Genomic DNA, 22,154 nt, shown 5'->3' on the forward strand with positions numbered 1-22,154 from the left:
TAGCAGACTAAAAAGCCCGAGCTTTTTATTCTTACCTTGTTTTGTTTATTTCCCGAGCTTTGTGGGAGTCGTTAAGGCCCCTCACATTTCCAAATCCCATCCTCATGATTACTTGTTAGGGAATTATTACCTGACCCCTTAGGCCCACCAACCCCCTTAAGAGGACCTGAGTTCTTGTTATTAGGTCCATTGTTCTGAGAACCCTTGGGAGGAGCCTTGTTCTGAGGACCCTTATACGGATCTGTTTTGACACTTGTTAGGGCCCTTTTTTTGAGTGCCAGGAGTACCACCAGTAGGTTTAGCACGTGGAGTTGTTGCTTGTTCCTTGCGTTTGGCCCTTGGTAGGTGGGTTGTTGGGGTGCTAAGTGTGTTAGGAGGCAGAAGAGAATTTGAGTACCACTTTCTATGATATATACCTTTCCTATGTTTCAAGTTGAATATTCTTTTTGAAATCGTACTAATATTATATATGTTGATGTATTTATCTAGAAAATGTCTTCAATGCTTCCAAGCAAGAACTGGATGAAAGCACTGACTTCATCTACTGAATACCTTCGAGGTGTTAAATCATTCATCCAGTTCACACAAGAGAAATTAGGAAAGGAACTTGACTGGTATTGTTGTCCTTGTGCTAATTGTCGTAATTTAGGGGGGAAGTTAACAGCAAAAGATATTGCTGAGCATCTTATCTGTGATGGTATAGACGAGACATATACATCATGGATACATCATGGAGAGCCATCTTCCAGAAGTAGTAACTATGTTGAAGCTCCTACTAGTTCTTCTACTAGGGGTCCTAAAAATATGTTGCCAAGGATAGAAGAGATGGTCAATGACACATTTGAACGAAATCATCATATTGACTTAGATGCATGTCTTAACGAAGTTGATGATGGAGATGATGATGGAGATTCACCAAATGCCATACCGCAGGATGTTCAATACGACAAGTTGATGGAGGATGCTTTAAAACCAATATATCCATCATGTCGGGGTGAAGATTCGAAATTATCGACGACGATTGAGTTGTTGAGCATGAAGGCTAGACACAAGTGGTCTAATAGTAGCTTCACAGAGTTGCTGCAATTCCTTAAAAAGACTCTACCAGAAGAGAATACACTACCTGAGAAGACCTATGCTGCTAAGAACTTGATCAAACTTCTTCACATGAAGTGTGAAATTATTGATGCATGCCCAAATGACTGTATTATATACTGGGGTTACAAATATAAAGATTTGATTAGTTGTCCCACTTGTGGTAAAAATAGATGGCAACCAGTGAACCCGTTAAAACCGAAGGCTAAGATTAAACCATGGAAGAAGCTAAGGTATTTTCCTTTGACCGAGAGATTGCAAAAGATGTATAGCATACCATGGATTGCAGAGAATATGAAATGGCATGCAAATGCAGTTTCTGACCAACGCTATATGCGTCATCCTGTTGATTCTTCCATGTGGAACTCAATTAATCTTAAATGGCCTGAGTTTGCTGCGGAGCCACGAAATGTTAGATTGGGGATTGCAACAGATGGATTTAATCCATTCGGGAACAAAAGCAACACTTATAGTTGCTGGCCTGTTATGATTACTCCATACAATCTGCCTCCATCATTGTGTATTTGGAAAGAGTTTACTATGTTGACACTTCTAATTCCTGGTTCAAGTAGCCCAGGGGATAATATCGACGTCTTCTTGCAGCCTTTAATCTAAGAGCTACAACAGTTATGGGGTGCTGGAGTTGAATCATATGACTCCCATGCTAAAGAGACATTTACTATGAAGGCAATTTGCTTGTGGGCGATTATACACGATTTTCTCTCGTTTCACCATCTTTTCCGGGCGACGAAATGGCAGGAAGGTATGCATGTCCTATTTGTAGTGAAGATACAGATTCTACTTGGCTGAAACATGGAAAAAAGTTTGCTTATATGGGTCATCGAAAGTTCCTAGCAGACCCGAATCATCGCTTTAGAGTCCAGAAGGCACAATTTAATGGCAAAGTAGAACATGGTAAGCGCCCTATTCGTTTAAAGGGTTCTCAAGTAAAAATTAAAATGAGTCAAATTCAGAACAAGTTTGGTAAGGTGTCGGATACACCGGAAGGAAGGAAGAAGAAGAGAAAAAGGACTAAAGAACTAGAAAATTCAGTATTTTCAAAGGATTCTATCTTCTTTACATTGCCGTATTGGGAGGTATTTTTAACATTTGTGTAGTAGTATATCATGTAACTTTATGTATACATATCCATATATTCACTTATATATTTAATTCCTACAGCATCTGCCTATTTGCCACAATCTAGATGTGATGCACGTGGAAAAAAATGTTGCGGAAATTCTGTTTGCAACAATCATGGGTACAGGTAAGAGTAAGGATGGACTCGAAGCCCGTTTGGACCTTAAGGCTAGGAAGATAAAGAAACACTTGTGGCTGGTAATGAAGAATGACAAATGGTCTTATCCAATAGGTGCTTTTTCTCTTTCTCGGCAAGAGAAAGTTTTGATTTGTAGAACTTTGCACCAACTGAAGGTTCCTGTTGGATATAGTAGAAATTGGAAACATAATGTGGACTTGGAAGACTTTCAACTCAAGAACCTAAAATCGCATGACTATCACATCCTTTTACAGCATTTATTGCCTGTGTTATTGATGCATCTATTCAAAAAACACAAGCATTTAATTTTTGCTATTCGCCAATTGTCTTTATTATTTAACGCCCTATGCTCCAAAGTTATTTGTCGTGCAAAGCTTTCAACCATGAGGATACGCATCGTGGAAACTTTGTGTGTCTTTGAAAAATACTTCCCGCCTTCATTTTTTGTTTCAATGATACACCTTGTTGTGCACTTAGCGGAAGAGGCACAAATTTGCGGACCTGTTAGATATAGGTGGATGTATCCATTTGAGAGGTGAGTAAAGTTCACAATATTCATTTTTTGTGATTAGTATGTCATTTTGTATTAATTAATGACACATGCACAGGATGATGAAGACTTATAAAAGGTATGTGACCAATCAAACTTTTGTAGAGGGTTGCATTCAAGAGCAATACCTTGTGGAAGAGGCGATGATGTACTGCATGGAGTACATTCATGATGGCAACTTGGGAAGTCATAAGAATGGGAGAAGGGTGATCATGAATGAGGATATCGAAAGTGCACACCCTATGGATAAAAAGGGAAAGCAATACGTTCTTCCAAATGTAGAGTATCAACAAGTTCGCAAGTGGGTTTTGACGATTCTCCAAAAAAAATGTTGAGTGGGAAGAGTAAGTCATGCATTTACCACTGTTTTGGTAGTTAATACTTGAGTTATACATGTCAATTATCCTGAATTTTTATTATTTTCACAGGAAGTACCAAGTATACCTCCAAAGTCATAAATCAAGGGGTAAAAGTTGTAGGGGCAGTCAAGCAAAAGAGTTGGATTACATTCCTTGGTTAAGACTACAGCTACAAAACGAAGAAGAATCTGTTTTCAAGAAGATTGTTGATGGTCCATCTTTTACAGCGATGTCATATAATAGATACACAGCGAACGGGTATGCTTTTTATACATCAGATTCTGAATCAACGACAACAACACAGAATAGTGGGGTCTCAATGAGAGCTGTGACTAGTTTTAGGGCAAGTGCCAAGGATAGGAATCTTGTTGATGATGAAGTCACTTACTATGGAGTTGTCAAAAGAATTCTTGAACTTGATTATGTAGAATTCAAAAAAACTGTGTTCTACTGTGATTGGGTGCGAATTGAGGATAAAACAAATGGTTGCATAGTTGATCCGGATACAAACTTGGTATTTGTAAATCTTGGGAGGTTCATGAGGAATACAAGTGAAGTTGATGAGCCCTTTATTCTCGCTTCTGAAGCTAAACAAGTCTTTTATTGCAGGGATTTGAGTAGAGATAATTGGCATGTGTCTTGGATGCTCCAAAGAGGTTAAGTCAAGAGATAGATGCTTACGAAGACCCACTGGTCTTTGAGGCTAGAACAAGAGTTAATGATTCTTCGTCAACAACTTTACTTGAGGACGTTCTAGAAGTTGCCGAAGACAAATTTTAATCTTAAAACATCAAGTTATAAGTGTAATCCTCCGTGTTAGGAAACTTATCAATATATTATTGACTTGGTTATTTTTCAACTGCTTTTTTTTTTTATCTTCTTCTTTAAATACTAGACAAGGGGTCTGTTTAGGATCAAGGAATAATCTTTTTTTTGAATTAAGTATCTTTTGTTTCTCTTCATATTTCAATTTCTCAGCATGGTACAGGTGAGTTACAGAGTGGTTTTTTTTTTCTAATTTTTTTTTTTCTTTGAATGGTGCAATATATGATGAGTTTAATTCCGTGCTTTGTATGATGAGTTTAATTCCGTCACCTTAAATGTATGATGCAGATGTTTAATTATGTCGCTTTAGATTTGAGCCATTTTGTTGAACTCTATATTTAGGTAAAAAGAAGTCATGTCAGAAGCATCTGAAGCAAGTGGATTTTAGGCAAATGAATCTGAAGCAAGTGGCTCCGAAGCAAGTGAGACGAGGACGAAACCAAAAGGTAAAGTAATAAGTTTGATTTGATTATTGGTTACTTAATTGGCGTTGTGACCAGAGTTCATTAAGGACATCATTAGTGCTATTATGGAGGGAGGAAGAATAAGTTCTGAACATAGATGTTTACAAAGTCTAGATATCACGCATCATGTGTCACGAAAGGTATTAATAATACACTTTTGCTCTCTATGAGGACACACCTTGAGACTTCTTTAACATCTAAGTTTATTTTCATTTGAATCCTCTTGGTGAAGTTTTCTTCTATTATATGTGTAATCAACTTTAAATGCTAGTTTATCACATAAAGAAAATAAATGTGAATTTAAAAATATACACCTAGGGTTCAATTAGGTACAATCTGGACCATTTCTGTTGTTCAACCAATTAGGTACTCTGCTACTGAGTAGTAGAAGCAATAATCCTTGAAAGAGAGCACAAGATGGGTTTGGGATCCCTCCATAACCTTCAACAGAGTGGCTTGAGGCCTTCAGCCTTTAATGATTTCTCTAGTTTCTTGTAAATGATAGATTGGTACTATTCATACGTGTGGTAGACTATGGATCCGAGTGGGGTTGGGTAGGTTGATGATGAGATTTAGATTTGGGTTTGGCTTGGGTAAACAGTAGCTATGGGCTGAAGATTTGGATCCACCATATAAGCTATTATGATCTACAATAGTGGGCAGGCCCACAGTGTTTAAGATGCTTTTGGTATCATCTAGGCCCATGTGTAAGGGGATTGTCATCTGTGGAGGAGCTGCCCTTGTGAATGACACATGGGCAAGCTTTGGGTTTTGATTGGAGTACAGTGTCGCAACTCCATCGAATGGTGCTTCATGGTGGTTCCTTACAGCAGTAGTAGCATTTTCCGGGGTGGAGGTCCAAAACAATAGTCCTGTTCATATTGGAGAAGGGGGGACGACATGACCGACCCGAGTTCATTTTCTCGATCAGAACCATCCTCCCCGTTTCAGAACCCATCCGGATAATTCAGGACAGCAAGTATAGAATTCTCCTCGACATGCCAAAATACTTCGTCTATTTTTTTTTTTTTTGAACTAGACTAACTGACAGTGACACCTTTGGTAAGTATAACAATAACAACAGATTAAATCATCTTATCACCCAAAGTGTTCACTTAGGTCCAAGATTCTTACCTTCTTTTACTTATTGGCGTTGTAATATGTATATGTATATATTCATTCACTTAGGTCCAAGATTCCAAGTGGAGTTCATCATCACGATGGACAAGCTACCGGACAATATAGAGCAAAGTATGCCACAATAGTCGGGCAGGGGTTAGGACACACTTGCCACCTATGTACAAGGATCCGCGTAAGTTCCAAAGACTAACGAAGGATGAATTATGGAAGGATGTTTTGGTAAGTGCAAATCACTCCACTAGATTTTATTTCAAAGAGACATTTGAATTTAATTTGTTTTGCATCCCAATTTGTTTACTAATGACTTTGACATGTCCAATTTACAGGAAGAAATTGATCTTCCACTCATCCGAAAAGAATGCACTCTTCGTAAGCTTAATACAGCTTGGAAACAAAAAAAGTATGAACTTCATAAGGTTTATGATATGTATCCAACAGATGCAGAGCGAAAAAGAAATGGTCCTAAAAAGGTGAAAAAGGAAGAATGGGAGGCATTTGTCGACATGTGCTCAACTGAAGAGGATAAAATCAAGCGATGCAATGGCAAGTTGGCAAGGGAAAACATGAAGAACCCACATACAACTGGTAGAATGGGAGCAGCTCCAGTTATTGAGCAGTTGGTAAACATCTATTTTGTGCTTAAAAATTTATCGTATGCACTAAACTATTAGTCTTTATCTACGTACTTGTTTAATATGTTACAGAAAAAGGATAGCCCTACTGGTGAGGTTTCGAGGACACAGGGATATGTGGCCACCCATACGAGGAGAGATGGGAGTTTCATCAACACTGAAACGAGGCAATCTCTTGTAAGAGACAACAAGACATATTTGTATAGCTATTACTTATGTATGTATGACCAGCTATTATGTACTTAAGAAATGGTGACTTTGATTTCTTTTGTAGGAGGAAATTAACAGACTTGTTAGCGTAGAGCCTGACATAGTGGAAAGGGATCTAGACAATGACCCCGTTGCAATGGTGTGATGCTTCTCATCTTTTTTTGGTTTTTCAATTGGGTTTTGTTCAAAGTTCTACCTAAACTTTTGTTTGCTTAATAGGTTATTGGTCGTGATGGAAGGGGACGTGTTCGCGGTCTAGGTGGTGGTGTCACAAAGACTGTTTACCATGCTTCAGCTCCTTATAAGGAGATTGCTCAAAGAGAGAAGAGAGCGCGTGAAAGCAGTGAGTCAGGTTATGAGGCGGTCATGGCAAGACTTGATGAAGCAGACAAGGCTCGCAAGATACTTGAGGATGAAGTTGCAGACCTTAAGCGACAATCTTCAGGGCTTGGAAATGCATCTCAGGTAATAATTTGTTAATTTAATTATGTCTAGACTAAGAATATGAATAGAGCATATGTCTTGTCTTCCCAAACCCTTATTAAGTTAGGAGGAAGTGGATGGGGTTTCACCAAGTTCTCTCGCATTGATTATGTTAGATGGAAGGCAGAGAACAGGATTGTGCCTGGTGTCAATGCCAAGCTTCTTGGATGCCAAGAGCCATGATGTTTTTACTTAGGAACTTTATCTGTTTTGGCCTTAACAAACCCAATATTAGGAGGACGCCATCTGACTTCCATTATACAACCTACTGGCTTCGGTTTACCTTGAATGCCATCTGACTTCCATTATACAACCTGTGTCCATTGACCAAATGAAGTTTGTTATATTTGGGTCTGGCTTTCGGTAGTGGGAGTTGTTCCTGTTGCAGCAAATCAGAACAGTCTTCTTTGATCTTCTAATGTGAATGACGTAATAGATTCTCCTGACTAAATCACGTGAATATAACATCGAAGCCCATATAACATCACTGTTTGTCAGCATACTTTTCTTTTCATCCTTTGGTGTCTTTTCTGGATCTTTCTCTTGGATGCTAGTGGGAGTATGAGACTCAACTCTAGTTAGACTCATATCACTTGTCCAACTGAAGTTTCCCTGCCCATGTGCTCTTATTTGTTGCTCTCTCGTGCTCTGTATGTTCAGAAGCTTCTCCTTCAGAACAGCTCGAAACTTCCACGTCCAATCTCGTTGTTGCTGTGAAATATTGCTCTACATCTCGCTGCAGTTTCACAAGCGTATTTTGGCTTCTTGTGGCTACTTCCAGTGCTATTGTGTCTACTGCCTTCCTTTCATTACCATCGATTCCCAAAGCAATATCCAGTTCTTGACCTCAAACTTGCATTCTTTTTGGTTTTCAAATCCGAAGTTTTCTTGGCCTGAGCTTTTTGCGAATCTCTCCAATGAACTAGCTCCACTACCTCATTTCGTACAAGTCTTCCAACTTCCACTTCACTTCATCCTTAAAGCTAAACTCAAATACAAACCCCGTAGAAATCTTGGGTTTCTTTTTTACATTCAGTCCAACTCATTCTTTGATATAAAATGCAGCAGTGCTATATTGTAAGTTGTATGGCATAGGTGACATGTTACCGAAGGTGCCAATAGAATTGTATTCAGAAATGTGTCCATGTCTTCTTATTTATTAGTCATTGTGAGGGAGGTTATACCATAAGTCAATCCAGTTCAGAGACACGCATTACGCTTTGAAATGGGGTAGTTTTAGATTACATGAAGTATTTAAAATATAATGCTTAAAATGAACAAGTGAATGAACAGAATATTGGATATAGTACTCATTGCAGCATACCAAAACGAAAAGGACTTTGTTCTGTTCTGGTATGTGCTAATTCCATCGAAAAGTACGAAAAGTGAACCGATTGCAGCATATCCCCAAGTTCGAAAAGTTGACTTTGTTCTAATTTTTTTTCCTTTTTTTTCCTTCTTTCGCTATGCATTTTGAATGTCGATTTAGGTTCTTGTTTTCAGATGCTAAATGTGATTTTTGTACTTACGTGTTTTTACTTTGATAACTTTATGCTTAAGCCTTAAGCTTATTCAAATTTTAATTCCTAGATAAGAAAATTTTACGTGCCGCAGTAAAAGTTAATGAAATTGGATACCATGGTTGTTGGATTCACCACTTGAGTAGTAGGAGATGGATTTGAAGATATATATTGGGTTAAGTTTTAAAGGAGGAAGATGAAGGTTTAATTGAGGTGTTATTTCCGTAAGTGCACTTTTTAATGTTAATACACGATTAAACCGACGAGTCAAACTCAATTAATTGGGTTGTTAAATTAGACAAGTGTCTTTATTTTTTGTAATGCTTATAGAGATCCAATCTCTATACCTGGTTATAGAGGAGCTGGACTCATCAGATATATTTATCGGAATATTATCCTTTGACCTTAAAATAACAAAAAAGAGTAGCCCTTCGTCTGAGTCATTCCATGTGCTGTAAAGGTGGAGCCTTGTTCATCCTCCACTGCTGCCATCTCTAACACTGCTGTAAAGGAGTCTTGCACGTCCTCCACTGCTGAAAGTTCTTTACCTTTAGCATAGTGTAGAACAATATCCAAAGCCTCCTCCTTGATCTTGGGGCCTTCTTGGTTGGTTGCCCCCCTCTTATCAGCTCCGACTTCTTTAATGATGTTTTCATCCTATTAGTATAACCAACTGGTTCACTCTCTTTTATTTGGAGTGTAGTCTTATTTATCGGAAAAAAAATGATGAGGGAGTCGACTTGGCACTTTCAGATTCGGGTTGGGAACTAGACCTGCCCAGGAAATGAAGTCCAAATTCGATGTGATTTCCGACGAATACACAAGGCCAAAGCAAGCCCTACTCACCACTTAGCCGATAGGCAAAAGGACTTCCTATGTGTGAGGCTACTTTAAGATCTTAAGCGAGGAGCTAGTTCAATAGTTTCGTGTTCCACTTGAGAAGATGAAGGCCAGAAATGCACCATCAACCACGGATCGAAGTACATCAATGAAGCTAATGAAGTCCCGGCTGCTCACCACGAGCTCCATTTTTTGAATTCAAGTAGATCACTACCAAAACCCGTACCCTACACGCTGCTTTCTCGGCTTATAAGTGTCGCTTTCTTGAAAATCTTGCTTTCAGTAGATTGTTATTAGGTTGATATGCTAGTCAAGTTCAAAGAAGGTAACTATCTTGGTTTCTATTGTTATTAGGTGTTAAGAAAACTAGAATACCTGGACAGGTGGGGAAGTAAAATATCAAATAATGGAGCTTCTTTACTTAAAATGTACCTTATGTTAAAATTCTTGAATCTTGCTTGGACCAATGTAAGTAAGGTGCCTTATCTACCTTCTCTTACATCCTTGAACATTAGTAACTGTAGTGTCGAGTCCATATTTGAACAAGGATATTACGGCGTTAAAGCTTCGCTTCTTTATCTGTTTTTCTTTTCTTTTCTGGTATCTAATTTATTTGTTTGATCTGTTCAAACTTTTCTTATATTGGCCCATATTGAAAGTGCAGATAATTGAAACTTTTCTTACTAGACTTAACGCCATTGCTAGCTGAACTTATTGTTTTTTTTTCTTATTTCTTTAGGAAATACAGCAATCACCAGTTCGTGGCAACTCACGCGATATCCGACCTCAATCTACAACTTGTCATTTGAAGAGTTACATAACAAAAACTGTGGTTGCACTTGGAGAAGTTTGCACCTATTTACCGACACCTCCAAGTTCGTATAAAGTACGAATCGATGAGATACTCGATGATTTTGCACCGTTGTATGAAGGAGATGGAAGACTTGGAGATATCGTGCTTGGTGACGTCATTGCTTGGCCAAAGAATTACGTGGTTTTTCATTGATGGAGATAGATATGATATGAATCGACAAGAATGGATCTTCCTTTGGCGTGCCTTGTAACCTTGTAAATCCAAGTACATAGTGTATTATTTTGGTCTGTGAATAGTGTTTACTTAGTTGTTAAATGCTTGTCTTGTGTCAGACTTGATCTAAGGGTTGTCAGACTTGATCTAAGTTGTTGGTATTGTGTCAGACTTGATCTAAGTTGTTGGTATTGTGTCAGACTTGATCTAAGGGTTATTGTATACATTTTGGAATGATATAAAGATGTTTTGTACTTCATTATTCTTATAGTTTCATAACAATTTTAATTTAAATTATTTTGGTACCCAATCAAATTGAAGCTGCAGGTGGATTGATCTATTTTCTACAAGCATGAACCGTCTGTAATGAGAAATCCAACGAAACACTTTTGATGGACCTGGACACAACACTAGACGGTGCGAAATTTGTTTAAATCACTAGACCACGGCTTATAGCTGTCCACAAAACAACATTATCGACGGCCTATAGCTGTCCACAAAACATATTTCTAGACGGCTTGTAGCTATCAATTTAATTTAAATCATAGACAGCCACTAACCGTCGATAACAAAATCGACAGCATTTTTTACAACGGCTTATGAGACAGACAATAACTGTCGCTATTTGACAATCTCGACAGATATCAGCCGTCCTAAATACACTATTATGACGTAGTGAAAGTCCCATCCAAATAGATCATTGGGCGACAATACTTGAACCCATGGATACACGCTTCAAAACTGATAAAAATCCTATGAAACTTATGGAGTCCCTCGATAATTTCAAGCACAACATGACTATTGGGATTCGAAGCCTTCAAAACATCTTCAAACCAACGCAGCTGATAATATGAAAGACCATCCTCGCCATATATGTCTTTCAAAGCCAACTCCTTACCAATATAAGTATAATAGTATGATATATCAAGGTGATACTCTATGAATCAAGCATATAATTTCTCTCGGCTTCATAGAAGGATTATCACGAATCATCTCAAGAATCAGGCTTTTCACAAGTTGACTCGAAACTTTACAATTATTAACGTATTTACATACAAAACCACAACTATGTTCAAGGTTAAGCTTCTTCATCTCGAAAGAACCAAACTTCAAAGCACCATGGACAACCCAAAGGCAACTAGTTTCCCTTTTCTCTTTTATAAATAGCATGTATTCGCTGCAAATCATTCTTCTTATACGAATATTTATATCCCGTCTCAATCGAGTACATGGTTAGCTTCAAACGAAAATCACATGGTCCTTTAAATTTTTGTGCAACATGCGTAAACACCTTAGCCCAAGTCTTCATATTGTTTTCACGAATAAACTCATTATCATGATCAAAAAAAATAGAACCACCTGAGTTAGTACTCCCTTCACCCTCACAATTCCCAACAATAATTGAAGAAGACAAACCCAACACTACATTAAAATCAATCATGCTTATATGTTTCAATTCGCAGAACTATAACAAGCAATGTCTTGGAGCTCAGTATCAGTTTCAATAATAGATTGTTTACCATCACAAGAAATCCATACATAAAATCCGTTGTACACAATTCATTCCATTTATTTCGGATCTCTTCCTTAATTTTAGAAACTGTTGAATCCATTCCGATACAAAAAGTGAAACTATCACGGTTATAGCAAAACACTACGTACTAGTACTGCTGAAAAATCCATATCACTGAAAAAAAAAAAAAAAAAACTTATATTCATTAAAAGTAAACAAAGACATGTTTTGCGTAACCAATCACACCATAAAAAAATAAATAATAATAATAAAAATAAATAAATAAAATAAAAAATAAAATAAAATAGGTTATATCGCATTAGGCCCATTTAGTTTGGACGAAAAACATAAATAAAAAGCGAGAGAAACCCTATCGATCAAAAACGCCTCCAAAAAAACAAAACATAAAACAGAAAAATGATTCGAACAAAAGTAAACACATTGTTTTCCTCAACACTAAAAACCCTGAATTCCCAATTGACACAAAAATGTTCAGTACACGGAGCACACAAAAAATGGAAAAAAATCCAAAATGCAAGTAAAGCACGTGCTGAAGAAAACAGTCAGCAGCTAGCTGCATATAGTGAGGATCCAAATTCACAAATAGGAAATGCAATGCCACTATCCGAAATACGTATAGCAACATGGGTACACACTATTGAATCAGTACCAGGTCAAGGTCCAAAGATAGCTCGATCACCCGGCGCGTTTGCCAAAATAATTAAAGAACCGGGAGCAAAGAAATGTCTATTGAGGTTCCCCTCGGGTGTTGAGAAGCTTGTTGATTCCAGATGTCGAGCTATTATTGGTGTAGGTTCGAATCCTAATTATCGTCCACTTAAGCTTTATAAAGCTGGACAGAATAGGTGGTTAGGGATAAGGCCACATGTTCGCGGTGTCGCCATGAATCCTGTTGATCATCCACATGGAGGAGGTGAGGGGCGTACGTCCGGTGGTAGATCTTCGTGTTCACCTTGGGGGAAGCCTACTAAATGTGGATATCGGAGTGCCAAGGTCAAGAAACGGAAAGCTGCTTAATTTTGGTCATTTGAATTTATGTTTCCAGCCAAGTGCTTTTGTTTTTTATGTCCAGACTACTAACACTTTGCACTTACCCTTATTATATGATTAATCATGCTCTTGTTATTTTATTTTTTTTATTTGTAATACTATTATTACGTTTTCTGTTAAGTTGAATGAGTATGATAATGCTATTAAGTTTTATTATGGATATATGGTTAGAAGAGGTGTTGAGCCTAATCATTGTACTTTTCCGACTTTAGTTAAGGTTTGTGCGGAACTTGGGTCGGTTTACGAAAGCCCATGGTAGGATTGTGAAGTGAGGGTTTGTGAGAAATGCATTGATGTATATGGTATTCCAAGATTGGGAGAGTTTGGGATGCGAGGAAGGTGTTTGGTGAGAGGTGTGAGTTGGATTTGGTGTTGTGGAATTCGATGTATGATTGATGGGTATGTGAAGAATGGGGAAGTTGGTGTTGCGAGGGAGTGTTTTGATGTGATGCTTGAAAGGGATGTTTGGAGCTGGAATTCGATGATTGCGGGTTATGTTGGAGTTGGGGATATGGAGGCAGTGCAAGAGCTTTTTGAGGGGATGGTGGTTAGTGATGTTGTTAGTTGGAACTCTATGGTTGATAGGTATGCGAGGATTGTGAATATTTCGGTTGCTCGTGAGATTTTTGATCAGATGAGGAGTCGAAATGTGGTGTCTTGGAAAACCATGTTGGCTCTTTATGCACGTAATAAGGATAATGCTGAGTGTCTGAGATTGTTTGCTAGGATGATGCAGGAAGGAGAGGTAAAACCGAATGAAGCTACTTTAGTAAGTGTACTGACTGCTTACGCGAACATGGGTAAAATCGATAGAGGAAAATGGAAACATTCATACGTAGAAGAAAATGAAAAAATTAAAGTAGATGTGATATTGTCAATTTCGTTAGTAACAATGTACGCGAAATGTGGGGCCATGGACTTGGCGAGAGAAGTTTTTGTTGAGATGCGGGAGAGGAGTGTCGTGTTATGGAACTCTATGATAATGGGCTATGGCGCGCATGGGTATGGTGTGAAGGCTCTTGAGATGTTCTTGGAGATGGAAAAGAGTGGAGAAACACCTAATAGTGCAACTTTTGTTTGTGTGTTTATCTGCCTGTACCCATGCAGGAATGGTGTTGGAGGGTTGGTGGTACTTTGATTTGATGAAAAGAGTTTACAAGATTGAGCCAAAAGTTGAACACTATGGTTGTATGGTTGATGAAAGATTCAGAGGAGCTTATACAAAAGATGCCGATGGAGGCAGGGCCACCCTTGTGGGGAGCTCTATTGTCTGCTTGCGAGACTCATTCAAATTTTGAGCTTGGAGAGATAGTGGCGAAGAGACTAATTGAGTTGGAACCAAGGGATGTAGGGCCTTATCTGCTGTTATCAAACGTATATGCCATGGAAGGTAAATGGGATGATGTTGAGAAACTGAGAATGATGATGAGAGAGCAGGGATTGCAGAAAGCTGCAGGATTAAGCCTAATTGGCATTGCTGAGTAGCATGGTGTCTTCCATGTTGAGTGAAATGGATGCACAAATTAAGTTATGTAGAGACGGTGAAAACATAAAGTGTCCCAGCTCGTATAATTTCAGACTGTAGTACTACATATACTAGAGTACTACAATAATCAGTGGCTACATCACCAAATGTTGTTACTGTTGTTTACTTATTTATTTTTTCCCCAACATTTATACAGAATCATTTCATAAGGTGCTCAAACACTGTGGCTGTCATCTCTGTGTTTGTGATTTATCAATCTTTTGTTATCTTAAGCGGGAATGAGGCAGATCCCTTCTAAATCTTATTGAGACAAAATGGGATTACATCCTAGTGTCCATGCAGCACCATGGAAACATACGGATCAAAGAGTTGAGAAAAAGGACCAACAAGCATATTTACAAGCTTATCTAGCCAATCGGTTTGCCTGACAAGTCTGCTTTTTTGTCTGGATACAGTAATGCTTGAACTCCGTACTCAAGAAGTTGTTTGCCACCTTGTTTCTTGGAAGAACATTTCGTGTTAAGGCACATAGTTTCTCCCACTTACAGAAGCTAGGAATCCTTTCAATAAGGTTGATCTGCGGCATTTTTAATATTAGGCAGTGTCCTACTTTCAGGATTATCATCATCTTTCTTGTTCTTTGTAAGCATTCTTTGTTTATTCCCTGATAAGCCTTTCTGAATATTCTTCCACACCAGTATTGCCAAATGCTATAAACAGTAGCGCGCACATACACTTACACTTGAGTATTCATGCACTGATCTTATTTTCCATTCAAGGTGTATCCATTCTCCTTTATATTTGTTTGTCTGACTCATACCTATATACCATGCCACAAACTATGGTGAAGTAATGATATATAGTTAATCATTTGAGTCGTTGATAGTAAGACTTGTGTTTCTATGTACATAGAAAAATCGGAATACTCGTACTAATATGTATTTTATTTCTTTTTTGTATGGCTTTTTAATCAGTTACTTGCAATTACAATTCTTAGCAGTATTATAATTGAATTTGTTGAATGGGTTCCTCTACGTCTTTCGCTATCAATGGAGAAGAAGCGAGACGTGGTCAAGGATCCCCCCAAAAGTTTGAACACTTCACTAATAACCAGTATCTACTTATGATTCTATTTTTATTTTTTTTGCTAAGTGAGCTAAGAATTATATTAAGTATGGGAAAAAGGGGAGGAGGAATACCCAGTTTTTCATTTTTTTTTTTCCTTGTGATTCTATGAATATTGCAGAAACTATAAGTATTTGCACCCCTGAAACTCAGATTCCTAGTTCAGTTTATGACTTTATGAGCAAGAACTATTGAATAAATAAAATGCTAATCTTTTCTTGTTTTCTTCTATTATTATATGTCTCAATCTTCTCAAGCCACTCCATTGTAGCTAATACCATAGCCTCAAACAAGTCTATCACAGATGGAGAGACAATGGCTTCGCCAGGCAGGGTTTTTGAATTAGGATTCGTTGGCAATGAGAGTAGGTACTTGGGAGTTTGGTATAAGAACATCTCCAGTCATAAGATAGTTTGGGTTGAAAACAAGGACAGGCCATTTACGGATTCATCTGGAGTCTTAAGGATTGATTCTCATGGGAATCTTGTTCTTGTGGATCGAAATGGAAGTCGTCTCTGGCCTAGCAATATATCCAGTATTGCTCCAGATTCTGTAGCAGAGCTCTTGGATTCGGGAAATCTTATTTTGAGTAACAACAACAGTGCAAATCCAGATAGTTATCTCTGGCAAAGCTTTGATTTTCCTTCCAATACATTGTTACCTGGCATGAAGCTGGGATGGACTTTAAACGATGGTCTTAACCGGTATCTGACATCCTGGAAGAGCGAAACCGATCCCTCGCAAGGAGAATTTACTGTTGGTTTTGAAAATCATCTATTGCCTCAGATAGTAGTCCGTAAGCGATCCATAAAATATAATCGTATTGGGCCATATAATGGGATTTCATTTAGTGGTGCTGGAGAGTTCAGGGGTGTTTTATATAAACTCACCCCTGGTACGCACGCACGCTCGCTGCTAAAAAGTGCCAGAGGAGGATCAGCTACTCAATCTTCGCCCATTGTTTTACATCTGGTCAGTTCTCAAACTTCTCATATATATATTCTTCTCTTCGTCTCTCTTTTTGTCCCTTAGTAATTTTAGCGTCTGTTTGTATGCATAAACTTATTAAACCCGGTAAATGCAATGAATATTAAAATTTAGTTTATTTTCAACATAAGAGTTCAAATAATTCGAATCCAACGTACTTCAACGCAATTATTCATCCTGGTTGACATGACTTACAATTTGATTGAATTTGTAGTTGTTTTTTGACTTTTTCCCAGATCGTTATCATATTTGAATACGTAGTGGCACTGAATTATTTCAATTTGGCGCGAATGTTTTTGTTTCATTGCATATTTGCATGATTACTGCGTTTTGCATTCAAAGTGAAGTATCCAACATTATATGATGCCAATTTTTTTTACTATTCCAGTGCCACCCAAGCACGTGTACTTTTATAACCAAGTATCTGAACTTAACAAGAAAATCTATTTGCTGTTTCCACTCACTATTAAGTTTTGTTGCACGTGCACCTCACTATTAACTTTTATTGCACGCCATGGTAAGTTGTTGGTGTCCAAATTTATAATCAATTGTTAAAAGTTCTTAGAGAGAACAGGTTAATGTTTTCTGATTTCCTGTCACCTTTACTTTACGCTTTACGGGTAAATGATGTTGTCGTCACCAGCTTGGTCACACCAAGATACACATCCTTTGACTCCAGGAGCTACCTCAGTTTCAGGATCACCTGCAACCATTACATCCCCAAATTGATAGTTAAAAAAGTTGCGAGCTCTCCCAAAATTGATAAAGCTCGAATGGTGAAGGTCATTTTTCAGGTTAATGTTTAGCAGACATTTCCCAGGCAGGACAGACCATTTGGTAGGATGTCATCCATGTATGCTCTCCTCTTGACTGCTGTTTGATTGCTACGATATCCTCAAGGTCTACCCCAACACAATGTTTGTGTATACTTGTGTACATGCTTCTTTTCCTTTTTAGTTTTTATTTTTTTTCTGACGCATCATTGTCTCACGCACTCTTTCTCTCCCTCTAAATTTATTTTTATATTTAACTTTTCTGCAACATGTATGTGTAGGAACTCCTCAGTATGGTTAGTTTAGTATCACATTTGTTTATTCTTTTGTCTTTGTTTTTTTCCGCATCTTTTTTGCATCCAGACCATTGGTTCAGATCAATCAGAAGGTGGCAAGAGTGCTACACCAACCACTGCATCATCCTTACAACCTCCACTTTTTGGGAAGCCTGGACACTCGAATGTATTTTTTCCTGGCATACCTTCACAGAATATGCCAGATCCGGTCCATTCTCCTGTGCCTGTTCCCAGGGGAGCTCCCTCTATTGATGCCGGTTTTTCCTTCAGTAGGCCCTCTCAGTTACCTTCTGTAGATACCGCTCACAAAAATCCACCATCATACTCTGTATGCTTATTTAATGTTTTATACTCTACATGCCTTATAGATATGAACCTTGTAACTATGATTTATAATCTTTCATACTAAAAGGATGACCAGTGACCTATATTCTGGCTTAAAACTTTTGAATAACACAGGCTCATTTTGGTTCAAAATTTGTGCCGGCTAAATCATAAATTTTAACTCCATAATACAGTTCCCCTCCCACACCCCAAGTCCCCAATCTGTCTTGGATTTGTTTGTGTCAGGCTAGTTCCATCTGGCATCTAAAGGACAGATGTGCTTAGTCTTTTTGCACTATGGATGATTTTCCCAGTATATGCACTACGGACTGATATTCTATTTTACTTTGAAGGGCTTCCCAGATCAATCTGGGATGTTCAGTTCATTTGATAGGTTAGGTTTTTGGCCATTTTTTTTTCCTTTCCTTTCCTTTTCTTTTCTATGAATAGGTTGTTAGATGATCTAAATGGGAAGGCTAATTATACTAGTGGGTTAGCTAGTTGCTGTGAACATTTTACATATTGACATACACCAGGGAAGAGATTGTGAAATTCATTTCATATAAGGATCTTATAGCATGCTCTATAATACATGGGAGATTGGGAGGTGGCTAATGTTTTTGGGTATGCCCCCAACATATTGCTTGAATGCCGTGTATGTGATCCGTGTATGGGGTAGGTGATCCTCCTCTCTGGTGTAGGTGATCCGTGTATGCTAGTCGTTACTTTACTGCATGCCAACTAATACAAGAGTTGCTTTTGGTTTAACTTACAAATGACTTTTGGTTCTTTTGTTATTGCAGAATAGTGGAGTGGCTTTTGTACGAGAAGCTGGGATGTCCGACCTTTCACCATCTGGTACCCAGGGCGTATCATTGCCTGCTCATCCTTCATTGAGTTCTTCAACTATTGCTTCGACTACTCCCAACTTGTTTCCAGCAACTATGTGGAGGCCTACTACTCCACCTTTTCCTGGGCATCCTGGACTGGTAGGAGCTCCTGCAACACCAGGACCACCTGGGATACCTCCATCAGGATCATTACCTTCTACTACTTCTATCCATTCGATAACACCTGCGATGCCTGCTCAACAACAATTATATCCAACTTTTCATTCTCCTCCTACTATGCCTCCACACACTCAGGGACATTGGTTTCAGCCCCCTCATATTGCTGGCATGCAGAGGCCCCCATATCTACCATACCCTGCAGTGATCTCTAATCCCTTTCCTTTGCCTGTTCGTGGCTTGGCTCTTCCTTCTGTTTCTTTGCCCGGTTCACATCCTCCTGGTGTTTCTCCAGTAGGACCTCCTGGAGGAACCCCTTCAGCATCTGAGCATACACGCAGCTTCGTGATGCATTCTGAGTTACGTCCTCTAGGCACTGGTATGGTTAACACATTGAATCAGTACTAAATCATTGTCTTATAATTCTTATTGATTCCACTGTAGATTCTCTAGATCTTGACAAAAGAGCTAGTGGTGTTGCTGTCAATAATGAGGCCTGGACCGCTCACAAGACTGACACGGGCTGTTTACTACTATAATGCCGTGACAGGGGAATCCACGTATGAGAGACCCCATAATTTCAACGGGGAGGTACTTTCTGGCAAGATATATGAATTTAATTATGCGCTATAAATCTATAATCAATGACTTGCGAGCCACTTACTTGGATTATCCTATATTTCATTTGAAATTTGAGTCTCGTTCTTTATTTTTTATCTAATTTATTTTAGTGGGATAATATATATACTGGCGTTGGCATTGAGTTTCTTGAAATCCATTAGATAGTGAACCCCTACTTGTTCTATACTATGCAGTCATGTTCATATATTCCCATTATAAAAAAGATATTATAAATGTTGGTCATTTCTAAAGCAGTTTCTTTATCCAAATTACCTGAGATACTCCTCTCTAAGTTTTCGCTGAAATGCTGAAATAGCTCTTTGCTTTTATTCTTGTTTACCTGATTAAATTTTGCTGTTAATTAATGATCTATCACCAACCATCTGTCTATTCTGACCATGCTAGCGGAACACTTACTATTTCTCGTGTATCCTTTGCAGGCTGATAAGTGACAGTTCAGCTTGCTCCAGTTTCATGGTTAGTTCTCTGAGTTTTTTTTTTTATAGTTGGAGTAGAGTAAAGTAATCACTTTATGCATTTCGTTGAGCCAGTTGGAGATGTTACCACCCAGTGCATCATCTTTGTTAGACAGGAAGGACTTATTCCTTGTTTTTATTTCCATGGTGCCATTTGACCATATAGAGAGAACATAAAGAAAGAATTGTCAACAGTGTGCTTGACTGCTGAATCCAGTCTATCCACATTTGCGCAATAAAATAATATTAAATGAGATATAACTCAAAAAAAGTGATATGTTTGTAATTTGTAGTATCACTTCTATTGCACTACCGATTCCTGATCCAAATATCCAATCATTCTACTCTCCTGCAATAATCCCCAGAACTGTGAAAAAGAATTCCATAATGCTTCTGGAATCATCTTTTATTTTGATAGGATATTGGCAATGTTAGTTTACTATCTTCTCCTTTGCTCATCTGATTTATGCTGTAACTAAAATTTCTATTACTTGCCAGCGTTTTCATTTGGGGAGGGTGTTTTCAATCATGGAGCAAAATGTGCCACTGTTCTGTTTTTTTTTTCTAAATATTATGATGACTTTCTCTGCCCAGGGAAAAGTTGGCTGGTACAGATTGGAATTCAGTCACAACAGATGATGGGAAGAAATATTACTACAACACTAAGACTAAGGTTCTTTGAGCTTCCAATTATTTTCTTTCCTTTTCCCCTTTCTGTCTTTCTCTGTATTTAGAGCATTACAGTGTCATACTACTTAATTCGATTATGTTAATCTTTTTTGCTATCAACCTCTGATACATGCTGCTCAACTGCTTTACATATATAGGTTAGTAGCTGGCAAATCCCAGTGGAGGTTACAGAGTTGTGGAAAAAGAAACAGGAAGAGGATTTGTTAAGAGCAAATACAATGTTAATGCAAGATGCTACTAGCCTACTACATTACCTGAGAAAAGGTTCAGGTTCTATTAGTTTGAGCACTCCTTCTGTTAACACCGGTGGTCGTGATGCGACTGCTCTTAGACCTGTTCTACCCGGTTCATCATCTGCACTGGATTCAATAAAAAAGAAACTGCAGGATTCTGGTATACCTGTTACTTCCTTGCCGCTTTGTGCTTCTTCCGGGCACACCGGATGTAAATGGCTTGAGTGCAGTTGATGCTACAATCAAGGCCTCACAGGGTGAGAAGAGCAAAGACAAACAGGATGCTAATGGGAAAATGTCAGACTCTTCTTCAGATTCAGAGGACGTAGGTAGTGGACCCACTATGGAAGAGTGTAATATTAAGGTCAAGGTACTTTTACTGCTTTATTCGTTCAGTGGCATATTGTACATCTAACGATTTATCTGAAATTCTGAATAAGTGAAAAATGCTATCTCACTATCTCAGTTACTTGACATGGGTGTGGGATCCTTATTCATTATGGGGTACTTTTATATGTAAAATCAGAAATACATCATTTGCATTTATAGCTTTGTTTTGTATGGATGAATGGATCCATAGTTCCATACCCATGCCCTTCACTTGTAGACTTGTCCAGGTAACACAAGCGTTGTGTTTTTACTTTTGTTAGGGAAAGTCCCACTTATTGTATGATGGTTAAAATTTTACATCATTATAAATTCATTTCACTCTGGTGCATTAGTTCTTCACGAGTTGTTGAGAAAAAGTGATTCCTCAGACGTTTATGCTTCCCAGGTCTCAAACTCACCCTCAATGATACTTGCACAACCGACACAACGTGGCTTATATTGGTCATCTTTTGTCATCCCGTTCTGTGTAACTGAAACTATTTTATTAACAATTTATACTTAGTTTCTAGGTTCTCGGCTATAGTATATATAAATTGAAGTTAGTGGCAAGTACAAAACTGCCTACCCCTTTCGAAAACAAGTGAAGAAGGGCTATTGCTTGGACTTTGTGTGGGCACTCAAATGCGGTAAATGTGTATTATTCTTGTATAATGCAATATATATATATATATAGTAATTCTCTAAAAAGTAGCTACTTAAGTTAATTTTAAATAAGTATGTAGGTATTAACCCCACTGT

General features: G+C 38.2%; 4 protein-coding genes and 2 pseudogenes across 9 annotated transcripts; all 6 read left to right on the plus strand.

The window, feature by feature from the left end:
• Positions 1–492: 492 nt before the first annotated feature.
• LOC147515643 (uncharacterized) lies at positions 493–1,710 on the plus strand. The gene has a single exon (XM_086592995.1). It carries the CDS (start codon positions 493–495, stop codon positions 1,708–1,710), a length of 1,218 nt encoding a protein of 405 aa, XP_086449121.1.
• Positions 1,711–1,847: 137 nt separating this feature from the next.
• Positions 1,848–3,944, plus strand: LOC147515644 (uncharacterized). Its single transcript, XM_086592996.1, has 5 exons — positions 1,848–2,192; positions 2,278–2,362; positions 2,852–2,909; positions 2,983–3,225; positions 3,353–3,944. Exons 1-5 carry the CDS (start codon positions 1,848–1,850, stop codon positions 3,942–3,944), a joined length of 1,323 nt encoding a protein of 440 aa, XP_086449122.1.
• Positions 3,945–6,078: 2,134 nt separating this feature from the next.
• LOC147515645 (uncharacterized) lies at positions 6,079–10,475 on the plus strand. Of its 2 annotated transcripts, XM_086594491.1 has the most exons (5): positions 6,079–6,332; positions 6,417–6,521; positions 6,619–6,693; positions 6,774–7,019; positions 10,137–10,475. In XM_086594491.1, exons 1-5 carry the CDS (start codon positions 6,138–6,140, stop codon positions 10,401–10,403), a joined length of 888 nt encoding a protein of 295 aa, XP_086450617.1. In that variant the 5' UTR covers positions 6,079–6,137; the 3' UTR covers positions 10,404–10,475. The 2 variants fall into 2 exon arrangements, with proteins under 2 accessions (XP_086450617.1, XP_086450618.1); XM_086594492.1 differs by lacking the exon at positions 6,417–6,521.
• Positions 10,476–12,354: 1,879 nt separating this feature from the next.
• On the plus strand, positions 12,355–12,975 carry LOC147515646 (large ribosomal subunit protein uL2my, C-terminal part pseudogene; annotated as a pseudogene).
• Positions 12,976–13,171: 196 nt separating this feature from the next.
• LOC147515647 (pentatricopeptide repeat-containing protein At2g13600-like) lies at positions 13,172–14,493 on the plus strand (annotated as a pseudogene). Its single transcript, XR_015210772.1, has one exon. The product of XR_015210772.1 is annotated as a pentatricopeptide repeat-containing protein At2g13600-like (transcript).
• Positions 14,494–15,823: 1,330 nt separating this feature from the next.
• Positions 15,824–21,570, plus strand: LOC147515648 (uncharacterized). 4 transcript variants are annotated; one of them, XM_086588519.1, is made up of 7 exons: positions 15,824–16,591; positions 17,743–18,003; positions 18,803–19,385; positions 19,451–19,597; positions 20,068–20,104; positions 20,698–20,776; positions 20,931–21,570. In XM_086588519.1, exons 1-4 carry the CDS (start codon positions 15,824–15,826, stop codon positions 19,543–19,545), a joined length of 1,707 nt encoding a protein of 568 aa, XP_086444645.1. In that variant the 3' UTR covers positions 19,546–19,597; positions 20,068–20,104; positions 20,698–20,776; positions 20,931–21,570. The 4 variants fall into 4 exon arrangements, with proteins under 4 accessions (XP_086444645.1, XP_086444646.1, XP_086444647.1 ...); XM_086588520.1 differs by having other exon boundaries at positions 19,460–19,597; XM_086588521.1 differs by having other exon boundaries at positions 18,803–19,365.
• Positions 21,571–22,154: the final 584 nt, after the last annotated feature.

Source organism: Coptis chinensis, chromosome 2, assembly GCF_015680905.1.
Source record: "Coptis chinensis isolate HL-2020 chromosome 2, ASM1568090v1, whole genome shotgun sequence".
Lineage (NCBI taxonomy): Eukaryota > Viridiplantae > Streptophyta > Magnoliopsida > Ranunculales > Ranunculaceae > Coptis > Coptis chinensis.